Below are 21,338 nucleotides of genomic sequence, written 5' to 3'. Positions count from 1 at the left end.
TATGCCGGGCTTCAACTTAAAGACCCACTTGCAGCCTATCACCTTACGCTTACTAGGCCTTCTCACAAGCTTCCAGGTTTGGTTCTTATCCAGTGAAGTCATCTCTTCACCACATGCTTCAGCCCACTGCTTTCGCTCTTCGCTGTTCATCGCTCCATGATAGTCTTGAGGTTCTTCAGCACATACATCATCAGCTACATATAGTGCAAACGCTGCTACATCATCTGAGTCGGAGTACCGTGCAGGTGGCACTATTCTTCTCCGAACTCTATCTCTTGCTAGCTGATATCCTTCAAGACTTTCACCTTGTTTGTCACCTACGTCACCAGCTGACTCAACTGTTTCTTCAACAGCTCCACCTGAAGTATCAACTTCCGGTCCTGACGCAGATCCTGCTGTATTTTCCAGCACCGTCTGATTTCTTAGCTCCTCTGTGACATCTGCTTTCTTCTTGCAGACATCCAAATCCTTGTAGACTTTATCTTCTGTAAATACCACATTCCTGCTTATAACACACTTCTCCTCATCAAGAAGCCAAACCTTGTATCCTTTCACACCCACTGGATAACTTATGAAGATTCCCTTTTTAGCTCTGGCCTTGAGCTTTCCTTGATCTGCATGGACGTAAACCACTGATCCAAATCTTCTCAGGTGCAGATAACCGGGCTTCTTGCCCAACCAAAGTTCCTCCGGAATGTTCCCATCTATGGCAGAAGATGGACTCCTGTTTGTCACATATGCTGACGTAGATACTGCTTCAGCCCAGAATTTTTCCTCTAGACCCGACTCAACCAGAAAACATCTCACCTTTTCCATCAGAGTCCTGTTCATACGTTCAGCTACACCGTTCTGCTGTGGTGTATATGCACAAGTCATATGTCTCTTGATTCCATGTTGCTTACAGAAGCTGTCAAACTCTGTGTTGCAGAATTCAAGTCCATTGTCTGTTCTAAGACAACACACCTTCTTCTTGACTTGATTCTCGACCAGCTTCTTCCATTCACAGAATTTACTAAAGGCTTCTCCTTTAGTAGCTAAGAAATATATCCAGACCTTCCTTGTGTAATCATCGATAATAGACAGGAAGTATTGCTTCCCTGACAGACTTGGTGTCACACTTGGAGATCCCCATAAATCAGCATGTACATACTTGAGAGCTTCACCTGTATCATGTTTCCCGATGCTCAAGCTTACTCTCTTCTGCTTCCCCATCACACAGCTCTCACAGAAATCCAAATCACCAATCCTCCTCTTATCGATCACCCCTTTCTGGGCTAGAATCTGTAGATTCTTCATGCTCATGTGCCCAAGACGTCTATGCCACAAGACTGTCTCATCCTTAGATGGTTTCTTCTTGACACTGCAGTTTACTTCACCTGACACAGTCTCACCATCTAACAGGTACAATGACCCGGACAAGGTTCCCTGAAGTGCTAGCTTACCATGCTTGTAAAACCTAGTCTTCCCATGTCCACCACTGTGCTCAAAGCCCAATAAATCCAAGGTTCCCGTGGATATCAAGTTCCTTCTTAATTCCGGAATATACCTGACATTCGTGAGTGTCTTAACCGAACCTCCATAAGCTTTGATGTTGATTGTACCAATCCCTTGCACTCCAACCGCGCAATCATTACCAAGAAGAACTTGTCCTGAAGTCAGCTCTTGAAACATGTGAAACCAATCCCTCCTACACGTCATATGGTAGGAACATCCAGAATCAATCACCCACTTATCATGATGCCACTTATCTCCTACCGAAAGTGCATCATCGTCTGAATCAGGATCTATCACAACCGCTGCCTCACCTTCTTCTTCATCTCTGCCATACTTCTTCTTGTATGCATAACACTCCCTTTTGGTGTGTCCCTGCTTCTTGCAGAACCAGCAAGTTATCCTAGACCCTGAGATCGATCTAGACTTGCCCTTGTTATTCCTCACAGGATCCTTCTTCTCAGTTCTTCCTCTAGCATAATGACCTTCACCAATATCATGTGAAGCCGAAGAAGATTTCAAATCCTGATCTTTAGACCTTGCTGCACTTGTCACCTCTTCCAACGACAATGTATCCTTGCCGTACTTAAGCGTTTCCTTGAGAGAGTTGAACCGTGAAGGAAGCGAGTTCAGGAGCAGAATCGCTTGTACCTCCTCTGACACAGTTACATTCACGCTTGACAGGTGAGAGACAATCTTCAAGAAGTCATCGATATTCTCATCCATACTCCGAGTATCAACCATCTTGAAGGTATAGAACTTGTGCTGCAAGTGAATTCTATTCGGTAGAGTCTTTGAGAGATATAACCTCTCCAGTGTAGACCATGTAGAAGCAGCTGTAGTACACAACTCGATCTTCCTTAACACATGATCCCCAACATTGAGAATGATCAGATTCATCGCCTTCTCTGATCTTTCAAGCCTTTCAGCTTCCTCTTTCTCTAACCGCTCTTTGTAAACATCCTCGTCTTCATCCTTCTTCCTAGCTGAGACAGAAGGTGACTCGGACTCTTCTAATACATCCTTTAAACCAAGGACAGACAGATGCGCAAGCATCCTCTTCTTCCACAACGAGAAGTCTCCCTTCCCATCGAACCGCTCCACCTCAATCCTTACTTTAGTAGACATTGAGAACACCACCTAAGGCTCTGATACCACTTTGTTGGGAAAACTCACCACACAAACTCGCTGAAGCACTCTCTGATGCACTTGTCGTAGTACGTTAGAAAGTATGAGTTTGTAGATCTATGGAGAACAGAAGAAGAACACGGAATTATAGAAGATAGACACAAGAATTTGATATCCCAGGGTTCACCTAAATGTGGTTACGTCCCTGGGGCCTGGCAATGAGGCAAATCACTATAATCTCAAGTACAAGATATAGTACCTCTCTCTCTCTCACAACCAAAGCTTACAACCAAGCTAGGTCTTTCTTGCACAGATCGTTACAAAGACTTAGAGAGAAGAGTGCACACGAGCTCCTCTTATATAGTAGGAGTTTATTACATTTAACCTAGTTGGATTAGGGCATTCGCCCCTTTCCATAAACTTATTAGGAAATATTCCAAAATACTTGCAACTTCCATAACTCCATGAGAAGTAATATTTCCAGGAACATATCACCTTCAATAAAGTGATATTTCCTTTTCCTAATATGACATCCTTGTCTTGGTTTAAGTTATGCGATCTTGTTTGATTTCCATCACCAAATCTTGACTGACGAAGTCCCTGAAGTATTCGCTGACATAGTCTCTGAGGTAGTCTCTGACTTAGTCTCGAATCCCAACATTCACAAATCAATATATCATTTTAACATGGATACTTCGTTGTTAGGCTAATAAAAGCAAAGAAAGAGTGGGTGCATACAACATTAGTAAAATAGATAAATCAAGAGTAGCTTAAATCGAATGGTACCAATTCAACAACCACACACTACTGCAGCAAATCAACCCCTTTATACCTTTAAAAGCATGTCCTCCCTCTTACTTTACTCCTTCCATTAAAGTTTTTAAGTCAAGAACCTTTTCTGTTGTCGATATGTATATTTTAGGAGAAAATTAGTTTGTAATATTTCACTTTAAAATCAAAAGACTCAAAGGGGTAAATTATTTTTTTACTGTTGTGTGTTTCAATAAAACTACATTTACTTCTTCTTTTGTGTACTCCTTTTCCTCCTTGTTTTCCATTTCGTAATTTTTTAATTTTAAGATTACAAAGAGTAGAAGCAATACCTTCTATTTCAATTTAGTTCCTATACAGTATGAATATAGAATTACTCTTTTTACGAAATTATTTTATAATAAGAATTGTGATAATTTTATACTCTTCGAAAATGATGTTGATTTGGAATGAAGCATCAAAGTTCGAGCCTTACCTAAATAACTCGATTCTAATTGGTTCTTTCAATAGATGGGTATATTTTTTTGTTTTAACCTTTTCTTTAAAAAGTTAATTTTATATTTAAGTTTATTATTATTATATTTGTATTTAATATTAATTTAGTTTGACAAAATAACCTCTTAAAAATATATATAATTGAACATAACATTTATCAATAAATTACGTTTCTGTTTTAATAAAATAGATATGTTTAGAAAGTAAGCCGGTAATGATTTCCGGTGGTTTTTTTGGAAATATATTATAATTTTGTTTCGAAGTAGTCCACATAATCCAAAGAAGTGAATAATATAAATAATGGTACTCAGGTAGAACAAAATATAGCTTTGAGTTATTACCACCGTTAGAGTTTGCCCATATTTTGACACAAGATATATTTTTAAGTTAACTTTCCAATTCCACCGGTTAGAGGTCAATCAGAGTCCTATAGCAGTAGTTATGCATGTTTTACTCAAGAATGGTTTGTCTGCCTCGCGAGATAAAGTTGTCAAGGGGATGAAGGAACGTCGATCGACGGTGCACCTTTGGTGTCGATCGACGATGATCCCAGAATGCAGGTCAAGTACATTTCAAGACCGACTTAAGCCCAGAAAGCACTGCAAATTACCATATTGCCGCTGGCCGACTTTAAACCTTACTTATGTGATTTCAAAGCCATTGTCTACGTTATGCTTTTTATTCTATTGTTTTAGGTTTTCTCTTAGGTTAGGAGAAAATAGATGAACTCCTTCAGAATCCTCTTGGAACTCCTTTGGTTTTCATATTGCTTTCTATTTTATATCTATTATTTCTATGATTTTTAGTGACAACTATCATGTGTGAATAGATCCACCTGTTAGATTTAGGGTTCAAATAGGTTTGTGCAGAGAATCATAGTCTTGTGTTCTAGTGTTTCTAACTAGAACCCTGATATTAGATAATTAAGCGCATGCAAGAACTTGGTATTTTACCTGAATTGATTATAATTGAACTATGATTGTTAGAAACATGCAACAGCTGATTTAGTTAACCTAGTGAACACATCAAACTCATTCGCTAAAGCTTACTAGAAGAAATATTGATTGACAATCCTATCGGTGTATCGATCAACGTTTTTAAAGGTATATCGATCGGCACTCAATATATAGTATCGATTGATACTTTCTCAAGTTCAACAAACGACAGTTGAGATCTTAGATCTAGACAATAAATGATCTAAACAAACGGAAGTTGATAGATTATTACTTAGTTTGAGTTCTAGAATATCATGCATACAACTTTAGCCTCTATACTATTATAATCATGAATAGAAACAATTGGTTTAGCAACCATCGTTCCATGAAACAACTCATCAATTTACTGAACAACTACCTTATTCAACAACTTTTCTTAATTTACTATTTTATTATCTATTTACTTCGCTTAATTGTGATTGATTGAGTTTATTGTGTGCCCACGCTCCTTGTGAACTTGATCCCTAAGTACTAGAACTGAACCTCTTATTTGAAAGATTAATTCACTCCTTATGATAATTTGAGTGATATCACTAACAAGATGCATAATAAGATCATTTCAAGATCATTGAGTGATAAATTAAATTAATTTTCTTTTCATTGCTGAATTTGGATGATCCGTGGCTGTATGTAAGGTGAATTTAATGACGAAATCTTTTTATTTACATAAAACTAGGATAAGACCTATGCCTAGCGCATGGTGAATTTATATGAAAATTATTTAAAAATATTGTATGAAAAAATAAAATTTATATTCTTAATCGAATTAATATTTTTGGCTCTTAATAATTTTTTTTTAAATTGTTAATTACATAGTTTGTTTACTGAGGAGCTGATCTCATTTTTAAAAATATTTTAGGTCAAAAATCACTTATCGCATAAGAACCTAAAGTTTAGGCCGAAGAATTTCAGGTGTAGTATTTGGTTACAATGAAACTATGTCAACTCAGTTTTATATCATGATTTAGCAATTTAAAATTTAATTATGGTTATAAGAAGTTTATGTTCACGTGCCAATCCTTTATATGTCTCAATAATTTTCTCTTTTTATGTCGTTTTTCATTTTGGTTATTGCTTGATATAAATATTGATTTTGAAGTTTATTCTCATTTTGTTCTATTGTTTTGGTCTGATATTTAGAAAATGTTTAAGATTTAAAACTATTAAAGAGATAAATACTTAGGTTAAGATCTGCGTCTTGTGAGAATAAATATTTTATATTTATTACATATTTATGTTTTTCTGCATTTTATGAAATAAAAAAATAATAATTATATATTAAATGAATAATAATTAGTTACTATTATGTAATAAATTGGTGTTCGCATATAAATTAAACGATCACTCCTCTTTGTTCGCAATCATTTTAGGATAAATATATTAAAAAATCAATCTTATTTATATATATGATGTATAATTAAATTTAAATGATATTAACATATATATATATATATATATTATACTTTTATTATGTATATTTATTAGGGAAAATTGCCAAATATGACTCAAAACTTGATTTTAATTGCAAAATTGTACTCAAACTTGAATCAAATGCAAAAGTAACTCAAAAGCCTATTGAAAATACAATCAGCTCCTTGTGACCAAACAAAAGAACCTAATTTGTTTTTACGTCTATAACCCCATAAGTTTTCTGGATTTGTTAAGTCTTCTGACTTGTATTGTTCTCTATGCAGCATATGGATGTTTTTATTAATGTGCTGAGGCAGAGGTACTAGGCTAATCCACGACATTTCAGGAGCGACAGATTGTGATTCATTGATCATTTATTTTCTCGGCATTGGAGAAGCAACTACTGTGATTTTAAGAACTCGGAGCCCAATCACATAGGTTTAGGAAGAAGACTCCCTGGTGGAGCGTGAAATTATTTTGCAAGCACTGTACCAACATTTTGCGAATCTAATAAAGTTTGGGGAGTGGATGTGGATGATATCTATGCGCCAGTAAACTACAAGAACAATCATTGGTTTTCTATTTGGATATCGATCCCTAAGAGGCACATAATCGTCGGGACATCATTTGGGACCATATCTCCCATGAAGAACTCGATAAGATAATGGAGCCTTTTCTCCACATGTCCACATGATCCCTTATCTGCTTGTTGAGTTTTCTACCTCTGACGAACAACGTGTCCAACACACTCTGGAGCCATACACATATGAGAGACCGACCAGTGGAGTACCTCAATGCTGATCTGGTGATTGTGGCGTGTACACTCTAAAGTACTTTGAATGCCATGATCATGGGATGCCATTTCTTCAAAAAGACTATGCTACTAGGAACGGGAAGGCTATGAGGGATAAGATGGCGGTGTATATATTTAAAGAGCTTCCTGGCCAGCAAAAGAAAGAGAACGAGGACAATGATGAGAATATGGGAACGTATGAAGGGAGATACACAGGGTCAGCATAGGATGATGTGTAGTTTGAACTTGTAGGATGTGTGTATTTGAACTTGATGATTTTGTGTGCTGATGTATGATAGATTAGGCTACGTTAACAAGGTCAGGATAGGATGACGTTTTTTAACCTATCCTCCTTTCAGATAATCTAATGTTGGATTTGACGATTAAAATAAAAACTTCATAACCCATAACACATAAATTCTTAATACAAAGAAGTTGACACAGATAAGTTCATAAGACAAAAGAGATAAGCAGATATATAGAATCGAAGACACTAGTTAAGTCATCTGGACGACTAACTTGAAGGTCGTCTGGAAGACAATCCCTGGACGACTAACTTGAAGGTCGTCTGGAAGACTTAACCCTGGACGAGTAACGAGTAGGTCTTCTGGATGACTAATTTGAAGGTCGTCCACGTCAGTTCTTACATTGTTGACGTGTATGGCCAGTTACTTTGCATTTTGAGCATCTATAAACCATGTGCTGCTTCCGGGGTTTGCGTCCTCTCATCCTAGATAGCTCCAACCAAGATTGCCATCTTGATTTCTTCTGTCTCCCCGGACCACGCTTTTTTTCCGGAGGAAAGCATGTGCGTGCCTCAAATTGTTGTCCAACACAAAGAAATATATTCTCTGAGTCACCTGCAAACAAATAATCCTTTCAGTACACTGGACATACAAGTGTGGAGACATGCAAACGAACATATGTTCCAGCTGATATAGCATGAGAGGAAGGTTTACTCTCGACTGCATAGACACCACAATCACACTTTCCATGTTCCAAATCAACCACACAGTCCATTTTGTCACATTTCACAAAGAACCATCATCCATCAATTGGTTGGACCCTCATCTTATCCGCTATGTTGAGTTGGGAGACTCAAAGCATCTTCTCTCCTTTTCCAAAACCACCTTCATAGCTTCTCCCTTATGAACTCCAAAAGGAACTGAATCGGAAATCCTCTAGCTCGCTTCAGTGCGGAATTAATAGATTTAGCGATGTTGCTCGTTTTTATGTTGTACATGTCTCCCTGACAATAAACCCTTGACCATAGGCTGATGTCGGCATTCTCCAAATATGTTGCAAGGTCCGGGTTCGCACTCTGTATCTCATCCATGTATCGGTCAGAATCTGAAACCGTATGAGTATAAGCAACACTTTTCACCAAGTACAAGAGATGCTTCCCTTTATACTTTTTGACAATTTTCTATTGAAGGTGATAATAACATATTCCTCGGGTTGCCCAAGAAAACACCTTCTCACACGCACTTTTAATTGCCGTGTGTCGGTCGGATACTATCACCAGAGCTTTCTATACACAATTCGCCAGTTTTATGAAAAACCATTTCCAAGAATTTTCATCTTCAGCATCTACAATCCCAAAACCAATGGAAATATCCAAAAATTACCATCTTGTGTGGTTACAACTAACATAACACCATACTTTCCACTTAGGTGAGTCTCATCCACCACAATCACCCTTCTCTGATACTTAAAACCTTTGATAGAAGCTCCAAAAGAGATAAATAAATACTTAAAATTATTCTCATAATAAAGTTCTATATCCGTGATAAAATCTGGATATGCTGATGAAATTTGCTCCAGATATGATGGCAGTCGCGAATACCCATCTTCTGCTGATCCTCTCACCAATTCTTGCGCATATAACAAAGCTTTGTATGAAGTGCTGTAATCAAGTGTCATGCCAAACATGTTCTTCATTGCATCAGTGATATGCGGCGGATTTAACCCATCAATGATTCCAACCCGATCAATGAAAAGCCTACCAACATACTTCGGAATACAGTGTCTCTGCTGAGCGATTCGGTCTGACATAGAGTATGTATGAGTTTCCACATACTTTGTTACCCAAAACGTGTTTGTCCCATGTTTCACACTCGCTCTGATCTTCCATCCACAACAATTAACACGGCATGTTACCACAAGGAGAGTTTGCGTTGAATGCTATCAACCGTAGCTCTGAAACCAGTGCTGTCCCTGCTAACAAAATTCTGGTTAACATAGATATTGTTACCATTCGATCTTCCTCCTTCACTAACATATGTCTCTTTCAAAATCTTCAAAACACATATCATCATATTCTTCCTCATCCTCATCTTTAACCTTTCTATAAACACTGTAATCCTCACCATCCTCGACCGCTTCAGCAACATCAGAGATATCAGCATCCTCCTCTCCATCATCATCCTCCCATCATCCTCCTCCTCATCATCCTCCTCCTCATCATCCTCCTCCCCATCATGATTTTTATCTTCAACCAAATCATCATCATCATCTTCAAAACATTCATCAGCTTCATCACCTTCATCATCTTCATCACCTTCATCTTCTTCTTCCCTTTCCTCTGAAATCATTCTCATCTTGCTACGGCTTGATACACAAAGTCGTACTCCATGTGTTTTGGTTATCTCGAGAAAGTTTCGAAATTGTATATCACTTGTAACATGAATAGGAAGAGTGTATGTAGCCATATGTTGCATCATTGCTTATGGTAATGAGTAGGTTAACCCCACAGACTATGTGCTCATGTCTAGTTTATAATCTTCTTGAGCCATTGCAAGAAGTTCAGCATGTGTCGAACCTTCACTCAAAAAATACATTCTCGCTCCTTTTTAATTATAGACCAAAAAATCCCAACAGCCATCTTTCAACAACCATTCTCCATACACTGCAAGTAACTGACGCATCATCTACAAAAATTCAAAATAAAACACATTACAAAGACATTAGCAGACATAGAACGCGTATGAGTTAAAAATACATTAGCTAGAAACTTTGATTAACATGAATGTTGGTAATCTCATAAATATCACCAATTATGTTATAAATTTCATTCAATAATCCTAATATTGATTAATATACATGAATTAATAAGAAAATGTTAAAAAATTTATAGTTTTAGAGAAAATGAAAGTTTACTAAACATTGACGTAGACGAGAACCAAGTAAGTCGTCTGGACGACTTACTAGTATGTCATCTGGTAGGTCATTTTTGCAATTGACTTTTAAATTTGTTCTTAGTAAGTCGTCCATTTTTGTTTGTTAAAAAAAACCTCAAGAGTACCCGAGATGACTTACTTGTAAGTCGTTTTGGATAAATGGGTTAGTTTTGCATTTGACAGAATTGTGTCTGATATTTAACTTTTTCTGGACGACTTAATGGTAAGTCGTCTCTGGGAAAACAAAAAAAAATATTTTATGAAAGCTAGATGACTTACTTGTAAGTCGCCTCAGGTTAGTTTGCAATTGCAAAATAAAACTAAAATATTTAAATTTTTTCAGACGACTTACTTGGAAGTCGTCATTTTAGAGGACTTACGGGAAAGTCGTCCACGATAAGTAAGGTTTGACCAGAATCTTAAAATAAAATCATGGACGACTTTGCTTATCCTGGATGACTTTCAAGTAAGTCGTCCAGCCAGAAGACTTCTGTGTAAATCGTCTGGAAAACATTAAATATTTAAGTTTTATTTTCCAATTGCAAAATTAACCTGAGACTACTTACCTGGAAGTCGTCTAGCTTTAATAAAATATTTATTCTTTTGTTTTGCAAGAGACGACTTACAAGTAAGTCGACCAGGAAAAGTCAAATTTCTGATACAATTCGGTCAAATGCAAAATTAACATGATTATCCTAGACGACTTACAAGTAAGTCGTCTCGGGTACTCTCGAGATTTTCTTTAACAAACAAAAATGGACGACTTACAAGTAAGTCGTCCATTTGAGCAGAAGACTTACCCGTAAGTCTTCTACAGCCAGAAGACTTACACGTAAGTTTTCTGGGCGAACAGATCTGGGAAAAAATCTTTTTTATACCTTAAATCAATGAGATGACTTCCTTAGCACACATAAATCTTCTCCAACCACACAGAACCTCAAACGAAAGTAACCCACCAAGAATCGTGAGCTTGAATGGCTCTATCAACCATAAAAATTTACAATCAAAAGCTTGAGTTTTTGGATGAATATGAAAACAAAGTGAAAGCGATGTTGTTTTTAGTTCATAAGAATTGAGAAAGAAAGAGTGTAAATCGATTTGAGGTGCATCAAGAGCTTCAAATTGGTGTTCATGGTGGTTGGGTATCGATGGCAATGACAATTTTGTAAATACTTGAAGATGATGATGTTGAGAGAGTAAATAGGCCATTTTCGAAAAAAAAGCTAATGGCATTTTTTGTAAATAATGTCAACTTCTGGGGTGGATAGGGCAAAAGAAAAATCCAAAAAAAAAAACATATGTTAGTTTTGTGGTTGACTTCATGTTTTGAGTCAATTTTGCAAAAACCCCTATACAATAAATGAAGTTTCTAGTCATATGATTTTATGATGATTTGCATATTCGTGTAATAAAATTTTACTCCAAGAAATTGTGTTTAATGTGGGATGTTTAGTGGTTTTAATAATTTATAATCATTTAAAAATAATCAATATTTAAAAATTAAAATATTAATTTTTCAATATATGTTCAATGCAAATATCAAAATATAAGCATGTATTTTCATATGTTTTAAGAGAGATTACAGTTTCTAACACATTGAATGATACTAGAATTCTTTTCAATTCACAAATATAAAAATTATTTGATTTCAACTCCAAATTTGTTATGATAATTTGATTCTTTTTAAAGAGAAGATTCACATCTACTAAATAAAATATGAAACAAAAATAAATTTAATACATAAATTGTTAATATGGGTATTAAAGTTTGCTACTCTATAATATAAATTGAATTTTTTATGTAATGTAGAATTTTATATTAAAGTAAAAACTTGTATAAAAAAAACTAGATATATATTAATCCGCACAACCCTTATTTTAGTGTGCATATTATAGATATATACAGTATATATACACAATGATAATTTCGTAAAAATTTATGTGTTTTACCAATTTAGAATAAAGCAATATCACACGTATCAATACTATTTTCAAAGTTTTTTTTTTGTAAAACTATTTCAAAGTTTTACACGAGATAAATAGGCTATGATATTTACAAATATGTTATTCGCCGATTTTGCACGAAGTTAATTGTGTTTCAAAAGAAAAAAGTCACTAAGTTCACTTTTTTCTTTAATATAAGGAAGAGCTTTCCAGGGACAATTCACCAAACTCAAAGAAGACGACCGAATTAATAAAAGAAAACAAGTCTGCTTTTCAATCTTCAGAATTAGAAGAAAAAATCAGAGAGATGGTTCAGAAGCTCCATCTCCAACACAAGAAAATTCTTCCAGAAAACCATCGACAACTTCAAATCATTTTTCTCCAACAATGCTACCTATCACAAACTACCTAAAACACCTAACAATACCTCTATCAACGATCATCATCATCAAAACCCAAAAAACATTATATCATCATCATCGACATCATCCGTACCTAAGCAGTTACAGCCTAAATCCAGAGACTATGTGACCGAAAACAGTGCTTTGGCTCAACCACCGAGAAGAGGAGACAGAAATGAGACTCTCTTTTCGAAACCAAAGGTTGAGCTTATTCTCCGAAAGCTACAAGAGATGGAGGAGATAATGAATGGTGATATAATAAATGATGAGGAACATGTCTTAGATGTTCGGGAGATCCTCGATTGCTACTCTCGTCTTCGTTGCGCTGCTTACCTCGATGTGGTTGAAAAGTTTTTTATTGAGGTCTACTCTGATTTGTTTAGCACTCAACCTCTCGAGCACACGACTAGCGTGGCCGTTCAATCACGTTACCCTTAACGGTGCCAAGAATAACTAATGGAAATTTTGATATGATGATCTCTCTCCTTTATTTCTTTTCTTTTTTTTTTAAACTTTTGCTTGTCATTTTTTTTTTGTTAACTTCATGATCTTTCTCCCTTGTGGCTGCATTTTACTAGTTTTACTTTCATTTTATTTTATTTTTTCTTATGAATTGTAATAATAAAAGTTTTTTTTGCTTAAATTGTAACAATAATAAAAATTGATGAGCCTTATTTTGAAAATAAATACTAAATAACGCTCTCTCGCAATGAAAAGCAGCAACAATCAAAATCTCTATTAAGATTATGGTTTCTCATTAATTTATTAGTTCTTTGGCGATAGATTGTATGCCACTTGATCTTCACTCTTGTCTCTTGTCGATCATCAACTCCGGTTCTTTGAGGATGAAATTTAATGTTCTCTCTGGTATCTACATCAAGGAAATTATGGTAGGTTATGTTCAGTTCTCGATTGAAAAGTTGTTCAAGTATGATCTCACGCGGATTAGTTCTCTAGTCTCTAAAAATCCAACAATCTTTGAGGGGGCGGCGATCACAAACCTTTTTTGGTGAAATATGTAAGAAATATAATGTATGCAAATGTATATTTCTTTTCCATGATGTGGTTTTATGTTAATTTAAAAAATATTAATTTATTATTTTACTAATGTTTTAACTAAAATATAAGTGACTAATGTTCTAGATGAGGAGAGTGATTTAAAGGAAAAACCTAATGAAAAATGCATAACAGAACAAGCAGAATTTATGAACCTTATATATTGGAACATTCCATACTTGTCTTCTCATAATGAAATGAGTCACTTTAAATATACATTTTTCACTTACTCAATTTTGATGGATGATTGAAATTAAAGGATAAACTTGCTATAGAAATAAGTAACACTTGGTGAGAAAGTATTCAAAATTTGATGGAGAAGCTAGGTCCCTTTCCCCACCTATAAATAGTTGTCTTTGCTCTATTCTAAAGCATCACAAAAACTAAAGAGAATCACAAAAAAGATGTGTAGACAAGGAGAGAAAAGTTTTAACTTCAACTTAAAGATCAAAAAAATCATCTTCTATGATCAAAACAGTTCAAGAACATTTTTTCAATGATGAAGTTAGGCATTCCGTTAATCCAACTTATAATTTTATTATGTGATTAGTGTTGACATGAAAGCATACAAGACATGAAGTCTTACAAGATAAATAGGATTAGACAAGCAAGAATGGTCCCGGATGGTTATGAAGTGTGTTGCAAGGTTATCCGTACAAGACTTGATCCACACGGTATCAACCAAGTCTAAACAACAAGGAAAGCAAAGATACTTGCTAAGAAGTGGTTTAGAAGGAGAGGAGACCGTTGGAGGATCAAGACAAGAAGAGAGATGTCGGCAAGATTAAAATACAATAGAAGTCACATGTTCCTCTTACCTTGGAGCCGTTTAAGACCTGTCACTATCTCGGCCAGTTCCTTGAGAAGACCAGCTTAGTTTAATCTAATTCTTATTGTCTTGACTTGGCCTGATATGGCTTTAAATATATGCTGTATGCAAGCTATTTTTGATCAAGGAAATATGAATTCCTCTTTACACTCTCTCACTTGATATCACTCTCTCTCTCTCACTCGCCAAACTCATCACTCTCTCTTTCATATATTCTTGTCTTTGATTCTCTTAATCTACCACACAAATCTACTTATTCTTTCACAAAACTACATGGTATCAGAGCAACAAAGCTCTTGAAACCTATCTTTAACTTCCGCAAACTCTGTTCTTGTTTCACTTCATCTTGTTCTTTAAATTTCTCTGTTCTTGGCGATTTGGAAGAAAGATGGAAGAAAACAACAACAACAACAAACAGCTCAGTATTCCTGTGACCTTGAAAGGGATTAATTATCTCTTTTGGGCCAGGATGGTGAAGAGAGCCCTTGGAGGAAGAAGTTTATGGAAGTATGATACAAAAGCATCAGCTCCAAAACAAACTGTCCAAGGAGAAGATGGAAAGGAGATGGTGGTAGCTGATGATGACAAATGGGAACAAGAAGATCTCATGGTGCTCTCAGCCCTCCTTAGCTCACTTGAACCAGCAATCATGGAGTCTTACTCATACTGTGAGACTACCAAGCAGCTGTGGGACACTCTCTACAAGATTTATGGGAATGTCTCGAACCTCACCAAGGTCTTTGAAGTAAAGAAAGCCTTCAATGGTCTCAGTCAAGGAGATGTGGAGTTTCAGCCCCACTTTGGCAAGTTCAGGTCTCTTTGGGCAGCGCTGGAGATATTAAGACCTCACACTATGGACAATGATATCTTTCTAGCCAGGCGTGAAGAAGATAAAGTCTTTGGGTTGCTGCTCACACTCAACTCATCCTATGGAGGTCTTATCAAGCATATCCTAAGGGCTGATAAACTTCCTGAGCTAGATGATGTTTGCGCTCAAATCCATAAGGAAGAAGGGTCAGTGAGCGTATTTGGAAGCAAGGGAGACTTGAGCATGGCTCACCAGGCTGAGGGAATAGTACATCAGTGTACACCACACCAAGGACCAACCTAGATGAGCTCCTCAAGAAATCTGACTTGGAAGCTCTCATCAAGGCCCTAAAAGAATCTGGTATTTCTAGAACCCTTGGGATCTCTCCTAATGCTTCTCACACTGCTGGTGATATTTTAAATGTTTTAAAATCAGTTAAACCATTGATAATAGACTCTGGTGCTTCTCATCACATGATTAGTGATTTGAACCTGATTAAAAACATTGAACCAGTGATAGGAAATGTGATGATAGCAAATGGTGACAAAATCCCAATAAAAGGTGTAGGAGATCTTAGGCTGTTTGATAAAGATTCTAAAGCTTTTTACATGCCCACCTTTGCCTCAAACCTGTTATATGTTAAGAGAGTCACTACTGATTTGAATTATCAAGTTACTTTAATTCCTAACAGTGTGTATTTTCAGGATATTGATTCTAGTAAGTTGCTTGGAAAATGTGTTAACAAGGGAGACTTGTACTTGCTTGAGGACACAAGACCAGCTTCTGATTTATCTAGTGCTTTTGTTTCTGTTTCTGAATTCCCTAAAGATGTAATGTGGCATGCTAGATTAGGACATTCTCACTCTCATGCTTTGAACATCCTGTTGCCTAGTATTAATTTTAAAAGTGATTGTGAAGCTTGTATCTTAGGAAAACATTGTAGAAGTGTTTTTCCTAAATCCAAGACTATCTATGATAATTGCTTTGATTTAATACATTCTGATGTGTGGACTGCCCCATGTGCATCTAGAGAACAGCATAAGTATTTTGTGACATTCATAGATGAAAAATCTAAGTATACTTGGATCACATTGTTACAATCTAAAGATAGGGTGCTAGAAGCTTTTAAAAATTTCCAAAACTATATTACTAACCATTTCAATGTCAAGATTAAAATTCTTAGATCAGATAATGGTGGTGAATATACTAGCACAGCCTTCAAACAACACTTAGCTGCTCATGGGATTATACAACAAACTAGTTGCCCTTACACTCCACAACAAAATGGTGTAGCTGAAAGAAAGAATAGACATCTATGGAGGTGGCCAGGAGTATCATGTTTCACGCCAATGTCCCTAAAAGATTTTGGAGAGATGCAGTGGTCACTTCTACTTACCTAATTAACCGCACACCCACAAGAGTTCTTCTTGATTCCACACCATATGAGGTACTCAACAAAACCAAACCATCTATAGACCATTTGCGGGTATTTGGGTGTGTGTGTTTTGTTTTTGTTCCAGGAGAGTTAAGAAACAAGCTAGAAGCTAAAAACACAAAGGCCATGTTCATTGGCTACTCTACACATCAGAAAGGATACAAGTGCTATGTTCCAGAGACAAGGAGGGTCCTAGTATCAAAGGATTTTAAGTCCCTGGAATCAAAAGGGTATTATGCTGAGAGGAGTTGGGAAGAACTAAAGAATATGTCTCAATCTGCCTCAGACAGAGCTAATAACCTTAGAGTTATTATGGAGAGGCTTGGAATCAGTTTACCAAACTCACCAGCCCTGGTCAGAGGTTCCAACACAGGCTGTAGAAGAAACAGTGGCAGATGTTGAGATCACTCATCTTGATCATGAAGGGGGTGATAGAACTGAGCAGACTGCGCAAGCTCAACCTGAAGAAAGCTCAGTATCTCATGTTCAAGATGAGAGATCAGAAGCTGAGGTACAGATGGGAGAGCCAAGTGGAGTCAATGAGGCTGAACCTGAGCTGATACAACCTAGGAGGAGTACAAGAGTCAGGAAACCAGCTTCTAATTGGAGCAACACAAGAGTATACTTCAATTCCGAGGCAGTAGCTCACCCTATCGGTGCTGTGTGCTCACTTGCTCAGTATCCAGAGGAACACCACGTCTTCATCAGTGAGCTTGATCAGGAGTACATCCCAAATACATATGAAGAGGCTATGCTACATGAAGAATAGGGAGCATCTGTTGGTGATGAGATGGGAGCCATGATCAGGAATAACACATGGTTTGAAACTGAACTTCCCAAGGGCAAGAAAGCAGTGACAAGTCGCCTCTTGTTTACTATCAAGTATGGGGCTAATGGAAAGCCAGAGAGGAGAAAGACAAGACTAGTTTCAAGGGGATATACTCAAGTGTATGGTGAATATTACCTAGACACTTTTGCACCAGTAGCCAAGCTCCATACCATAAGAATTGTTCAATCACTTGCTGTCAACTTGGAATGCGATATATGGCAGATGGATGTGAAGAATGCTTTCTTACAAGGAGTATTGGAGGATGAAGTGTATATGAAACCACCTCCTGGCCTAGAAGACATGGTGAAACCAGGAAATGTTTTGAGATTAAAGAAAGCAATCTATGGCTTGAAGCAATCTCCAAGAGCTTGGTATCACAAGCTGAGCACCACCCTCAATGGGAGAGGATTTGCAAAATCACAGGCTGATCACACTCTCTTCACCCTAACTAGCCAGCAAGGTATTGTGGTGATCTTAGTGTATGTTGATGATATTATCATCACTGGTAGCAACAAGGAAGTTATCCTCTCAACTAAATCTTTTCTTAAAAGTGCTTTTGATATTAAGGATTTGGGAGAATTGAAGTACTTCCTTGGGATTGAAATATGCCGCTCTAAAGAGGGGCTCTTCTTATCTCAAAGGAAGTACACACTGGACATTTTAAATGAGGCAGGAAACCTTGGAAGTAGACCAGCCAAAACACCATTGGAAGAAGGCTACAAGGTACTGCGAGAGGGGGAGTATGAAGCTACGCCATTCAAAGATGTCAAGAAATATAGAAGAATGGTTGGCAAGTTCATCTATCAAACCATCACCAGACCTGATGTGTGCTTTGCTGTGAACCAAGTAAGCCAGCACATGGGATCTCCTAAGGTACCTCACTGGAACATGGTGGAGAGGATCTTAAGATACTTAAGAGAGGCGCCTGGTCCAGGAGTATGAACCAAGATGTAAGAAGCTTGATTTGAAACTATTAATCAGTATAGAATGAACCAAGATGTAAGAAGCTTGATGTGAAACTATTAATCAGTATAGAAGAACCAGGAAGTTGAATAAATCTCATAGGAGTTATGAGGAACAAGCTATCTCACTTTCTATTCAGATGATTTCAGATTACCCTGTTCGGACATATGGTAATATCTTCATGATACGTATCAAACCAGGATCAACCAAGATGTAAGAAGCTTGATTTGAAACTATTAATCAGTATAGAAGCACCAGGAAGTTGAATAAATCTCATAGGAGTTATGAGGAACAAGCTATCTCACTTTCTATTCAGATGATTCCAGATTACCCTGTTCAGACATATGGTAATATCTTCATGATTCTTATCAAACCAGGATGAACCAAGACGTAAGAAGCTTGATTTGAAACTATTAATCAGTATAGAAGAACCAGGAAGCTGAATAAATCTCATAGGAGTTATGAGGAAAAAGCTATCCTACTTTCTATTCAGATGAATCCAGATTACCCTGTTCGGACATATGGTAATATCTTCATGATACTTATCAAACCAGGATGAACCAAGATGTAAGAAGCTTGATTTGAAACCATTAATCAGAATAGAATAACCAGGAAATTAAATAAATCTCATAGGATTTATCAGGAAGAAGCTCTCCCACTTTCAATTCAGATGATTCCAAATTACCCTGTTAAGACATATGGTAATATCTTCATGATTCTTATCAAATCAGGATGAACCAAGATATATGAAGCTTGATTTGAAACCATTAATCAGTATATTATCCCCAGGAAGATGAATAAATCTATAGGAGTTATGAGAAAGAAGCTATCCCACTTTCTATTCAGATGATTCCACATTAGCATGTTCAGACATATGGTAATATCTTCATGATTCTTATCAAATAAGGATGAACCAAGACATAAGAAGCTTGATTTAAAACCATTAATCAGTATATTATCCCCAGGAAGATGAATATATCTCATAGGAGTTATGAGAAAGAAGCTATCCCACTTTCGATTCAGATGATTCCAGATTAGCATGTTCGGACATACGGTAATATCTTCATGATTCTTATCAAACCAGGATGAAACAAGATGTAAGAAGCTTGATTTGAAACCAGAAGGAACCAGGAAGTTGAATAAATCTCATAGGAGTTTTGAGGAAGAAGCTTGATTCAAGATTGCCCTGTTCGGACATATGGTAATATCTTCATGATTCTTAACAAACCAGGATGAACCAAGCTGTAAGAAGCTTGATATGAAACTATGAATCAGTATATTATCCCCAGGAAGTTGAATAAATCTCATATGAGTTATTAGGAAGAAGTTATCCCACTTTTCATTCAGATGATTCTAGATAAGCATGTTCGGACATATAGCAATATCTTGATGATTCCTATCAAACCAGAAGGAAACAAGATGTAAGAAGCTTGATTTGAAACCATTAATCAGTGCAGAATGACCAGGAAGTTGACTAAATCTTATAGTAGTTATGAGGAAGAAGCTATCCCACTTTCTATTCAGATGATTCTAGATTACCATGTTCAGACATATGGTAATATCTTCATGATTCTTATCAAATCAGGATGAACCAAGATATATAAAGCTTGATTTGAAACAACTAATCAGTATATTATCCCCAGGAAAATGAATAAATCTCATAGGAGTTATGAGAAAGAAGCTATCCCACTTTCTATTCAGATGATTCCACATTAGCATGTTCAGACATATGGTAATATCTTCATGATTCTTATCAAACCAGAAGGAACAAAGATGTAAGAAGCTTGATTTAAAACCATTAATCAGTATATTATCCCCAGAAATTTGAATAAATCTAATATGAGTTATTAGGAAGAAGCTATCCCACTTTCTATTCAAATGATTCCAAATTACCCTCTTCGGACATATGGTAATATCTTCATGATTCTTATCAAACCAGGATGAACCAAGATGTAAGAAGCTTGATTTGAAACCATTAATCAGTATATAGAATGACCAGGAAGTTGAATAAATCTCATAGGAGTTATGAGGAACAAGCTATCCTACTCTCTATTCAGATGATTCCAGATTAGCCTGTTCGGACATATGGTAATATCTTCATGATTCTTATCAAATAAGGATGAACCAAGATATAAGAAGCTTGATTTAAAACCATTAATCAGTATATTATCCCCAGGAAGATGAATATATCTCATAGGAGTTATGAGAAAGAAGCTATCCCACTTTCTATTCAGATGATTCCAGATTAGCATGTTCGAATATATGGTAATATCTTCATGATTCTTATCAAACCAGGATGAAACAAGATGTAAGAAGCTTGATTTGAAACCAGAAGGAACCAGGAAGTTGAATAAATCTCATAGGAGTTTTGAGGAAGAAGCTATCCCACTTTCTATTCAAATGATTCCAGATTACCCTCTTCGGACATATGGTAATATCTTCATGATTCTTATTAAACCAGAATGAACCAAGATGAAAGAAGCTTTATTTGAAACAATTAATCAGTATAAATAACCAGGAAGTTGAATAATCTCATAGGAGTTATGAGGAAGAAGGTATCCCACTTTTCATTCAGATGATTCCAGATTCCAGATAAGCGTGTTCGAACATATAGCAATATCTTGATGATTCCTATCAAACCAGAAGGAAACAAGATGTAAGAAGCTTGATTAGAAACCATTAATCAGTATATTATCCCCAGGAACTTGAATAAATCTCAAAGGGGTTATGAGGAAGAAGCTATCCCACTTTCTATTCAGATGATTCCAGATTACCCTCTTCGGACATATGTTAATATCTTCATGATTCTTAT

The 21,338-nt window shown here is 36.3% G+C and overlaps 1 protein-coding gene across 1 annotated transcript; it reads left to right on the top strand.

Annotated features, from left to right (window-relative positions):
* Positions 1-7,202: 7,202 nt before the first annotated feature.
* On the top strand, positions 7,203-13,044 carry LOC108829568 (uncharacterized). The gene is made up of 3 exons (XM_018603199.2): positions 7,203-7,300; positions 7,383-7,401; positions 12,496-13,044. Exons 1-3 carry the CDS (start codon positions 7,203-7,205, stop codon positions 13,042-13,044), a joined length of 666 nt encoding a protein of 221 aa, XP_018458701.2.
* The last annotated feature ends 8,294 nt before the right edge of the window (positions 13,045-21,338 follow it).

This window comes from Raphanus sativus, chromosome 7 (genome assembly GCF_000801105.2).
Source record: "Raphanus sativus cultivar WK10039 chromosome 7, ASM80110v3, whole genome shotgun sequence".
Classification (NCBI taxonomy): domain Eukaryota; kingdom Viridiplantae; phylum Streptophyta; class Magnoliopsida; order Brassicales; family Brassicaceae; genus Raphanus; species Raphanus sativus.
The sequence above is the reverse complement of the archived record's forward strand: the minus strand, read 5'-3'. Positions and strand labels throughout refer to the sequence as shown.

Excerpts from the sequence above, each read along its gene's own strand:
- LOC108829568 (XM_018603199.2), top strand. The coding sequence starts at position 7,203 with ATGGCGGTGTATATATTTAAAGAGCTTCCTGGCCAGCAAAAGAAAGAG.